A 12,167-nucleotide genomic window follows, 5' to 3' on the forward strand; every position below is an offset into this window, starting at 1 on the left:
AGTTTAAATCCGGTTTACTATCTGTCTGTCTGTCCGTCCATCCGTGCAAGCTGTAACTTGAGAATGAATGAGATATCTTGACGAAACTTGGTACGCAGGTTCCTTAGTACAAAAAAAGTTCCAGTTCGTGGATGAGCATAATCGGACCACTGCCACGCTCACAAATCGTCATTAACCGAAAATATATATGTAAGTGCATGAACTAAGCACTAAATTAAGACATAAAACTCATATTTGACACAAGGGATCGCATGAGCCAGGGTCAACTAAACGTGCTCTGCTCCAATAACAGCAGCGTGCTACAAAGCGTAGGTGTACAGCAACACCATTATGCCAACATTTTCCTTGCGCATTTCACTATTTCCGTTTCCGCTGCGGGTTATATGTTGTTGAGGCGTTCATGCTTGTCCGCCCATCACAACATGGGAAGGAGACTTGTAGCCGACCAGCACGTTGTGGTTTCGTGCGTTCAGCTGCAGCGTAACACGCAATTGCAGAGCCATTGGCTCGGATACAATTGACCGTTCAAAGCCATGCCTGGCATCGGCTGATGTGCGCCATGAGGCTCCAAGCGGCTGTTGATGGCTCTAAGGTTACAATTAAAATTTAAAAAAGCTGTAGAGCTCGTACTAATGCTAGTCGGCTGAGTTTAAACGAATTCTAGAAACACATATTCCTCAGAGTCAGCATGTTCGTCTCGGTGTTGTAAGCCCATTCTTACTGCTCAGGGCTTGTATTCACTTGCTGTTGTAGGTTGATTAGTCTTGTCGGAGTGCACACCCATACACACAAGGATGTATAGTATGTACAATAATTTGCGACATATACAAGTATATTCATACTATCCCTAAACGCCTTTCCGCTCTCGAGCGTAACGTTTCAGTCGGACAGTCAGTGGGGTCAGTTCGAAAAAAAATATTGAGGTATTTCAAAGCAATTTTTATGCTGATAAATGTACTTTAAAATTCGGCTGAACTGAAGCTAATATACCCTTCACAGGTACAGTTCTTTTAGTAACTATGTGTTCAGTTTGTATGGAAGCTATATGCTATAGTAATCCGATCTGAATAATTTTTTCGGAGATTATATTATTACCTTAAGCAGTAATCCATGTCAAAGTTCATGATGATACCACGTTAAATGCGAAAGTTTTCCATACAAGCCCTTGATTCCGATCGGTCGGTTTGTATGATAGCTATATGTTATAGTGGTCCAATATTTTCCAGTTCCGACATATGAGCAGCTTCTTGAAGAGAAAATGACGTTTGCAAAATTTCAAAACAATGTCTTAAAAACTGAAGGACTAGTTCGTATATATACGGACAGACAGATGGACGGACGGACATGGCTAAATCGACTCAGCTCAGAGGTTATTCGTTCCCAAGAGAGTCGAGTCTATGTAATCTGACGCAATCTTTTACATCAGTGGCACTAAGGGCATGTTATGTGAAATCGGTTTTGAACAGCCATCGGATTTTTGTGGAGGTCCAAATGTTCTGGCTAGGCCGGTTGATATTATATAATATTATAAAAACTTTTTGTACTTTGTATCTACGGACATTGGTACTACAACAGAGTAGAATATTGCACGCAGATTGTTTTTTCCTTTCTGTTCTTACTGTAGTGAAATTGAAGTATGAAAACCAAACCGAGAAGGTACTTTTTCTTCCACGTTAATTAGGTACCTTTCGAGCAATGAAACGTTTGGATACGTATTTGACAACCCCAAAAAATTATTGGAATTTTTTTTTTAATTCAGCGAGCGATTCGGTGTTGGATACTTATTTAAACAAGTAACTCAATCTTTTAACAAACCTAAATGAAAGTCTCGTGGTTAAATAATATTTAAATGAACATTGCTGATGGTACAAAAATAAAAAGGGATCAGCTTATTCTCTGTTTAATTTTTTACAGCACTTTATTTACTTTACTACACTCAAACTATGCTTGGGTACCAAAATGTTTTATTATAAATGTTCGCCCAAGTCCACGTAATCTTATATCAATTTGTGGTCATCAGGAGTTTGAAGTAGCTAAAGTCCGATTAGCTAAGACAAGGTATGCTACGAGTAATACACAAGATCACACTTGGTCAAAATTCACTTACGGCATTTCAGTACAAACTTATTAGAAGACACGTAAATACTATACAAATATACTACAGAATGTTCGTCCGTTAATAACGACTCTTAGACTTCACAAACCAATTCCCACAGCTCTTAAAAGTATCCAACACTGCTTCCGTTCTAACGTAAAGGTTGAGTATACACTGGGGTGGGTCGATTCCGGACTTTTTTCGATTCGGGATTTCTAATAGCGCGGAAAAGTTGCCTTAGTACTTCCTGATTCCAATGCACCTTTTTGCTTTGAGATCGGATTGCATCTTCAACCCCAACTCCGGCCTTGAAATTTCGGAAATTCTAAATCTAAAATCGTGAAATTGTCTACCTAGCGCCTGAAATACGCATCTCACGGCGAAATGTATATAAAACAAAAGTTATTTGTCACGTCATTTGCTACCGAAATGGTGTATGTGATCATGGCCAGCTGAAGGTGAAAATCGGCTTGCGGCCACACTTCTTGACGTTGATTTCGCCGAGTGCTATCATTTACATTCATTTCCCTGCACCATACGACATGTTCGGACTGGTCTCCACATAAATATTTTTTCATCGAGTTCCTTCACTCTTGTCGTTGATTTCGCCGAGTGCTATCACTTATATTCTCTCAACAGAACACAGAACTCAAAATGTCTGTATCTAAATTTAAATTTAGACAGAAAGAATTTTGTCTTATCAGTTTGAAAGATTTCGTATAGGGCGAATCCGGGGCAACAACTATGAACCTAGGAGTAATGAGGTTACAGAAATACATAGTTGCAAAAAAGGTTGAAAATACTTTCAAAAAGTCATCTATTCCGATAGTTTCACACACCAGAGTTGTACAAATGCTCACCACATACCATAAGCAATTTCTGACTCTTAAACAAATGTTTTTAAGGAACCCAATAGGTTTGAGCTCTAAAAGAGACGGCTTTGTCTCTTCTGCCGGAAAATTAATTGACATCGGTGCTTATAAATGCATTTATTTTTCTTCTTGCGCTTGTCCAAAGGAAAGGAAAGTTCCTATCAATGAACAACCATTTCTCTTGGACCAGAGAACCAGAAGAATTGGTCGCATTGGAAGTGTTGATCTACCTGAAACAAAAAAGATTATAGAGAAAAATGAACGTAAAGAAAAGCTTTCAAAACGTCATTCAACATCAACACTTACCAGAAAAGTATCAGCTAGAACACGTGACCATTCAGATCAGCCAGTCTCTCATACAGACGACAAGAATGTAGGTGCGTCGCACATGGATTCTTCCAAAAACGATGCTGATGATGAATTTTCTCTTCCATCCTATAAAACTAAACAAAACACACTAGTATTAGAACACACTGCTTTAGCTGTCCAAAGATTTGGAGTAAGTGATAGAGCAGCGGCCTTGATTGTTTCATCTGCTTTTCTGGATGCCAAAAAAGCAGGTTTGATAACAGAGGATCGGGCTAGCTTTGTCACTGACAAATGCAAGATTAGTCGGGCAAAAAAAGTGTTGGAGTCAAGCTCCAAAACACCGAAAGTATTGACTCTGTATATGGGCTGTATTTTGACGGCCGCAAAGACAATACACTTACACAAGTCAGCGAAGGTGAAAAGTACTACCGTGACACTGTCAAAGAGGAACATATTTCTCTTATAGCGGAACCTGGTTGTCATTACTTTGGCCACGTCATCTCTCCTTCCGGGGCAGCTAAAGATGAGACGCAAGCTATATGGCAACATTTACAAGACAATTCAGTTGATGTGGAACATCTAGAAGTTGGAGGTGCTGATGGCACCAACACGAACACATGTTGGAAAGGTGCAATCATTCGGAAACTAGAAGAAAGAATAGGTAGGCCATTACAGTGGGTTGCTTGTCTTCTACATTTCAACGAACTTCCATTTCGTGCTCTTTTCGAACACATAGATGGTGTCTCAAAGAGTCCAAATACATTCTCTGGCGATATAGGTAAACTGCTCCCTGATTGTGAGAAGTTGCCTGTTGTCAAATTTGAAAGTTTTCCATCCTGCCAATTACCTTCTGAGGTTATTAATCCGACCCAACTTAGCACAGACCAAGCTTATCTCTATAAAATATCAGAAGCTTTTATTTCCGGTCAATGTTCCTCAGAGTTAGCGTCGATGCATCCAGGTAACATGTGCAAATCGAGCTGGCTCACCTGTGCAAATAGAATTCTGAGATTATACATTTCTACTGACAAACCAACAAAGGAAATAAAGATTTTGGTCAAGTACATACTTACAGTTTACTCACCTTTGTGGTTCTCAACAAGATTCAACAGTTCAATCAAAGATGGCTCGCGCCATCTCTATGCTGCAATTCAAAGGTCGAGATACTTACCTGCTAAACTGCGCAAGCTTGTCGATTCATCCATTCAACAGAATGCTTTCTTTGCTCTTCCAGAAAACATTCTCCTTAGTATGATGACTGACGAACGGATAGAAGTCAGAAAGTTGGCCCTTGACCGTCTTCTGGCAGCTAGAGAAGCAGAGTCTGACACTGTAAATGGAAGGGTTAGATGTAATAAAGTGCCAAAGCTGATTTTGAAAGCTAATAATTGTTACGATATGATTAACTGGAAGACTATTACCTTGACTGTTCCACCAGTTCTTTGTTCAGTTTTTAACGAAGAACTCATGAAAGGGCTGTCGGGAGACACTGCAGAGGTATGGAAAATTAGTGAATTCCCCTCTCACACCGTGGCAGTCGAGAGAACCGTCAAACTGGTGACAGAGGCATCTTCTAAAGTTATTGGCCTCCAATCTCGTGATCCTTTTATACGCTCTACACTGAAATCTAGGCAACAAGGGCCAAAGTTTAGTACAAAATCTGATTTTATCAATAAATTTGGCACAGATTCAGACTAAAACAAGCCTGACATATGGTTGGTTGGTTGGGTTGGGGCTGTGTGGAACCCGAAGAGCAGCCACCTCCACGCGGTGGGTTCTGGGTGACCAATACAGGTTAGCTGAGAGCTGCCACAATTTTCACCTTGCGCTGTGACGCGCCGCCTTTTCGCTCGTATCTCGGGAACGGTTCACGGTTCGGTGAACGGTATTTCAGGCGCTAGGTAGACAATTTCACGATTTTAGGCGAATTTCCGTAATTTCAAGGCCGGAGTTGGGGTTGAAGATGCAATCAAATCTCAAAACAAAAAGTTGCATTGGAATTAGGAAGTACTAAAGCAACTTTTCCGCACTATTAGAAATACCGAATCGAAAAAAGTCCGGAATCGACCCACCCTGGTATACACTGCTTTAATGAATTTTATTCGCACACACTTAGATTTTTCAATAAATCAAAGTGCCTAGAAGCCACTTAGCTCCCCAGCCGCAAGATAGTTTTCGTAGATCCTAAAGCATTTTCAATTTTCTCAACAGATCCCACTTGCTCTTCAATCACTAATTCGATCATGTGTTGATGGCCCAACAAGCGGGTTTTGACGAAGAAACAAATAGGTGAGATAAGGCGGGGGGTTTAATAAGAGCACAGCAAAATACCAAAATAGGCAAGATTATAACACAATCCGCTGTGAAATACCTTGGTGTAACGATTGATGCAAGACCCAACTACAAAATGCATGTTGAAAAAGAGTGTGAAAAAGCGGCGCGTACAAACATGGCCTTATCAAGAATAATGGCAAACATAGGAGGGCCGAAACAGAGCGGGAGAGCTCTTCTAGCCAAGGTCAGCCAGTCAATTGTAATGTATGAGGCGCCTGTATAGGGACCAGTTTTTAATGAAGCTGTTGGGGTTCTAGCAAGAATTATGCCTCCAGACATAATGGCTCTCGAACTGAAGCGAATATATGATAAAAGTAAAAGCGCAGGCCGGAAACTAACGGTGGCAGAGCGTAGAGAAGAAAGACCAGCCAGCTCAAACGAATGGCAAATGGGATACATCAAGCAAGGGGAGATGGACATACCGCTTAATCGGTAATATACAAGCATGGATGAAACGAAAACACGGCGAGATAGATCATTACATGACGCAGTTTCTAACAGGACATGGATGTTTCAGGGAGTACTTGCATAAGTACAGCCAGGAGGAGGGAGTGGTTTGATATTTTTGTGGAAGCAATAACGAGAACGCAGAACACATATTTTTCCACTGTCGGAAATATACAAATGAGCGACTATCTTTGGTACTCCATGACTCCATGAGAAGAGTAGAACAGTAAAGAAAAAACGAATCTAAAGCAGCGAATAGCGCTTTAATGACGTGAGCCCACAGGCTAAGTATGCCCTGGGATGAAATGCTTAACGGCGGTCCCACAGGACCTCAGTAAAGCTACAGGAGACGGAGTAAGGGTTTAGTACGTAGGCCTTCTGTTTCGCAAGTCCATAACAGTAGGTAATATTGACTGGACGTGGTCCCGAATGAGGTGCATCTATAGCGGCCAGTACGAATCGTGCATATTGCTACAGCCAAGTGGCGGTATCTACTATGTAAGATTTCCTCTTCGGCAAAAAAAAAAATGCACATAAATATTAATATATGCTGATGCGCTTGCCAATGAAATTATAACAAGGACAATGCCTGTGCTACAAGAGCGGAAGGGTATAATGAGCACACCGCTGCTGTAGGCGGTGGATGAGAATGTAATGGGAGGGGAAAGAGAAAATTAATTAATTGCTTACATGTAACAAACAAATGGTCTTAATTGTTACGGCAAACGCAATGTCGCCATACAAACGCACAAACATTTAAAACGGTTTGTTGCTTTAAATGTTAGTTGACTGTTGCTTCCAGAATCGGATTAAGAATATGGGGTCACTTTTGCATAAAAAATTACACATTAATTTGTTTCAACATGGTTATCATCATGGTCATCTGATTAAACAACCATACACGTAAGGAGGCAATTTTTCATCAATTTTATCTTAGTTAAGAATCTTTTACTCATGAAATTTTTTACCATCATATACAACTATAGTCGTATAATAATTTCTGAATTGACGAACATAAACTGTAATTTTTTATTTCCCGTTAGAAAAATATTTGCGAAAGTTTTGAGTTCCCATTCTCTAAAGAGCCTTCAAAGTTTCTTAAGTTGGTTTCAACAAGTTTTTGTTTTGCGTTCAATCCTTTATTACCTGATTTCAAGTATATTAGCTCTCCAATAAAATTAATTCGCTAGTAAACGAACTCGTAAGCGGAAATTTTGACCTGAAGTGCACTTCACAATTCAGCAATGGCTGGAAGAAAAGTTTTCATACGAAATTTGTTCATCGCTAAAATTTGCAATGCCTGAGAACCAAGAGCTTGAACGGAATCTCAAATAATTATCTGGCAGTACTTTCGTACGTCTCGAACTCATCTCTCTAGTATTTAACGAATGATTGTCAGCCTGGAAATCCAAAGCAGGATAACTCTTGCCAACAGGTTTTACTTCGGACTGAGTAGGCAATTGAGAAGTAAAGTCCTCTCTCGACGAACAAAAACTAAACTCTATAAGTCACTCATTATTCCCGTCCTGCTATATGGTACAGAGGCTTGGACGATGACAACAACTGATGAGTCGACGTTGCGAGTTTTCGAGAGAAAAGATCTGGGAAAGATTTATGGTCTTTGGGGCGTTGGCCACTGCGAATATCGCATTCGATAGAACTATGAGCTGTATGAGATATATGAAGACATTGACATAATTCAGCAAATTAAAAGACAGCGGCTACGCTGGCTAGGTCATGTTGTCCGAAAGGATGAAAACACTCCAGCTCTGAAAGTGTTCGACGCATTAACCGCCGGGGGAAGCAGAGGAAGAGGAAGACCTCCACTCCGTTGGAAGGACCAGGTGGAGAAGGACCTGGCTTCGCTTGGAATATCCAATTGGCGCCAAGTAGCGAAAAGAAGAAACGACTGGCGCGCTGTTGTTAACTCGACTATAACCGCGTAAGCGTTTTCTACGCCAGTGAAGAAGAAGAGGAAATGCAGAATAAAACTTACAACTCTTACTTAAACTGAAAATTATAGTATCCGATATTTCACCTAATAAAGCTACCGATTGCTAAATATTAAACCAGTATGGTAGAAAGCCATTTCGTAAAGCTTTTACAACATAACATACACAGTTTGTTTTCTTCCGTACGCCAATTTATAGTTTATTTCGTATGTGGATCCAATTTTAAAACTTATCTCCTAAATCGAAATGACTTTGTGATATTTTAACTACCTGAATGTAGTGGAAGTCATGCAAAGCCGAAAACGTGCTAAACCTTCTTCTGCTTGGTCACTAGTTGCCAAAAAGGATACTCCTTCTTTCACCTCTATATCCGCATTGAAAACCAAAACTTAAATGTGCAATCCAACGAAATTATTTCGACTACGTAGTCGTTACGTTTTACATCATTTAATTAAGCCGAATAAGCCGAATTTTATATATTATATGCTTTTTACTTCGGAGTTAGATTTATTGACTCGATTGCTAGGCCACGAATGCCCTGACTACACTTTTGCTATCCAAAACTAATTTATCTAAATGGCCAGTACAAGTTTTATCTTTTGGCACGGTTTCAATAATTTAGAAATTATTATTTAACTTATCGATATCATTTATCAATGTCATTATACCCTGAACAGGGCATATTAAGTTTGCCACGAAGTTTGTAACCCCCTGCAGGAAGCGTCGGAGACCCTATAAGGAATATATATAAATGATCAGTATGTTGAGCTGAGTCGATTTGGCCATATCCGTCTGTCTGTCCGCCTGTCCGTCTGTAAATATACGAATCATCAGTTTTTAAGATATCGTTTTGAAATTTTAATAACGTATTTTCTCTTCAAGAAGCCACTCATTTGTCGGAACTGCCTATATCGGTCCACTATAACATATAGCTGCCATACAAACTGAACGATCGGAATCAAGTTCTTGTATGGAAAACTTTCACATTTGACAATGTATCTTAACAAAAGTTGGCACAGGTTATTTTCTAAGGCAACAATGTGAGCTCCAAAGAAATTGTTCAGATCGGTTAACTATAGCATATAGCTGCCATACAATCTGAATGATCGGAATCAAATGCTTGCATAAGAAACTTCCTCATTTGACGATATATCTTCACGAAATTTGGTATGAGTTATTGTTTATAGAAATAATGTAATATCGGAAGGAATTGTTCAGATTGGCTCAATATAGCATATAGCTGCCATACAAACCGAACGATCGGAATCAAGGGCTTGTATGGAAAACTTTCGCATTTAACGTGGTATCATCATGAACTTTGACATGGATTACTGCTTAAGGTAATAATATAATCTCCGAAAAAATTATTCAGATCGGATTACTGTAGCATATAGCTTCCATACAAACTGAACACATAGTTACTAAAAGAACTGTACCTGTGAAGGGTATATTAGCTACGGTGCAGCCGAACTTAACGTTTTCTCTTGCTTTATTTCACTCTAAATATTTTTCATTTATGTTGTCGTCTAAAGGCGGAAAGCTCGAGCCACTCAACACAATGCTTTTGACACGCCGAAGCGTCACGTTGTCGAAGCATTTGCGACATACCGCGTTACGTTGGGTGCTACGCTTTTCATATTACCACGCGTTCGGTTTCGGTCTGCTACCCAGGTTTATTAGCTACAAGCGGCCACTGCGGAGACCGCATCATAAGCTATTTTACCGGCTGTACACCGTCGCTATAAATTTGTTTTGCTGGGCTATGTATCCCGTCATAGTGTCGCGTATGACAATCCACTTGGTGCACATTCGAGACTGGTTGTCCGTAATGTTCTCGATGAGCGTTGCCATACTATGCAAAACATTTGCACTCGTCACAATGTGTATATACATATGGTTTGGTCAACGACGCACAGTTGAAGTGCTTCGCCGTTATCGCACGTTACGGCAACGTTATCGGCACCTAAAGAGAGTAACGTGTCCCAATCAAGCGCAGTTGGAGTATCAGCTATTGGCGAAATTCTTTAGCGCCAACATAGGGATCGTCCATACGGCGCGCATATATTTTGTCTACGGCAAGACTAATGCAAATGCCTATAAATTGCTAGTGCTTGCTCAATTTCTCTCAAATTCATTTCTTATTGCCGGTGTACATCAATTTGTGTACGCGCTCTACTTGCTGCGGCAACAATTTGCATGTGTCAATGAGTTGATACGCCTTTGGCTATGCGAAGTGTGGTCACTAAAAAATATCAAGGATACATTTTTACCGCAATTCTCCAAAGAGCTGAACAGTGAGCTGAGCGCGCGCTTGTTGGAGCTGGATTTAATGCATTCGGATTATCAATATTTGACTGTGCGCGTTTTCGAGCTATTCTCCCTACCCTTTGCGGGCTTCTTGTTTCGACAATTTGGCATCAGCATTAATATACTCTTCAGTGCCGTACAATTCATTAACAATCGCATAAAAGTCGGTACAGCGGATGATATTATAGGTACACTATTGATTGTACTCTTCTTTACGGATGCTCTGTTGCTAATTTCGTGGGTCAACGGGGTTGTGCATGAATGTAATGTATCCGCGGAGCTGCTACGCGAATCTACTACACTAGTCAGTAGCTGTAAACATCAGGCAGAGCTGAAGCAACAGGTGCGTTGAATTCATTTTATATTTGAGAAGTTTAGTTTTTCAACTTGAGTAATTTTCAGCTGGAGTTTTTGGCTCTGCATCTCAGTTGTCATCCTCTGCGTTATAAAGTTTTTGGTCTTTTCGAATTCAATCGTAAGGAGTGTCTGAACGGTTTATTTGCCGTTTTTATTTATATAACGGTACTTATGCAATTTGACATGCATAAAAATCAGGCTTCAACTTTTTAAAAATTAGCTTGAAAAAATTATATTCAAAAACTGTGATCTCTTTCAATAGTAAGATTATGCGTATTCACTTTATACTACTTAAATAAATGAAAGTTTGCACGATTTGAAATTCGTGTCATGAGACTGAAAGATCGTTTGGAGGAAATTTTATTGGAGCTTTGGTATTTAACGGCCAGTATCAGCCAAGACATTGAGCTTTTATAATTGTTTTTATATGAATATATATTTCTATAATAATAGTGATAGGCTTTGACGATAAGCACATTAAATTAGTATATATCGACAAGTCTAAAATTGTATGAGGTTTATATTTGAAAATGCCTCACGTCCCGACATTTCTCTCATCTGCGTGACCAGAGAGTACAAATTAGTGAAAAAATAAGAAAGCTGACAAATTGATCCGGTATGAAGCAGTTTCATAGTTGTTGGTTGTGCTACCGGAAGGTAACCAAATTAAGCTTTATTCAGCAAATCAGTGGTGATTCTTCCACCCCAACTGTCTAATGTCTCTTATGTTGGAACATTGGGAGCCGTAGAATATGTCCTGTCTCATACGGCTGAAGGCGAGACATTCGCATAGATGTCTTGTGTCTCATCATTCTCCTTCCATTTCCTGAAGGAGAAATCTTAAAAGTAGGTGCCCTGTGATGACATAAAGTAAAAAAAATCCTTTTACTTAGAAGTAGGAGCTTTCCGGTATGTCTAGCATGTCCATTGCTTCAACCCTTGAATTTCATACTTAACTTGTATATGTTTTAGCCGGATGTCAATGATAACCTCCAGAGCTTTGGTTCCCCATCGTATATAGCTTATCGTTTCCTTAGCATGTGACTCAACCAAGCCTGCAGGTTATGATTAATGTAATGATTATGAGCGTTTGTCTAAGGTACTTTCGATTGCCGTAGCTGTGACATGTAGGGTGGTATCAACCCATTTTCGCTTTGACGTACTCATGCTGACTGAACTCCAAACGGTTGGAGTTAATAGTTTTCCTTCTCACTCTGGTAACCATTTTATGGGTGAACACGAGAACGTTATCCTAGCTGGGTGTAATGGCAAGTTAGAAATGTTTCGCATCAGATCGTGGAAAAGAATATATAATAATATTTCTATTGAATCCTTCATGTTAAGCGCCCTGCACTCCATTAGTCGGCCTGCATATGGTCTTTCCACACAATTTTTTTGCCGCTCCACTTATGATGCCTACTTGACCACAGAATAAACGTCATGAATTGGGTTTTGCTATTCCGAGATTGTGTTTGTATACACGGAATGAAGTCT

The 12,167-nt window shown here is 39.8% G+C and overlaps 1 protein-coding gene across 1 annotated transcript; it reads left to right on the forward strand.

Moving 5' to 3' along the window:
• The first annotated feature begins 9,567 nt into the window (after window positions 1-9,567).
• On the forward strand, window positions 9,568-10,668 carry LOC120770660 (putative gustatory receptor 58b). The gene has a single exon (XM_040098251.1). The coding sequence runs from the start codon at window positions 9,568-9,570 to the stop codon at window positions 10,666-10,668; it is 1,101 nt and encodes a 366-aa protein (XP_039954185.1).
• The last annotated feature ends 1,499 nt before the right edge of the window (window positions 10,669-12,167 follow it).

This window comes from Bactrocera tryoni, chromosome 3 (assembly GCF_016617805.1).
Source record: "Bactrocera tryoni isolate S06 chromosome 3, CSIRO_BtryS06_freeze2, whole genome shotgun sequence".
Classification (NCBI taxonomy): Eukaryota; Metazoa; Arthropoda; class Insecta; order Diptera; family Tephritidae; genus Bactrocera; species Bactrocera tryoni.

Excerpts from the sequence above, each read along its gene's own strand:
- LOC120770660 (XM_040098251.1), top strand. The coding sequence starts at position 9,568 with ATGCTTTTGACACGCCGAAGCGTCACGTTGTCGAAGCATTTGCGACAT.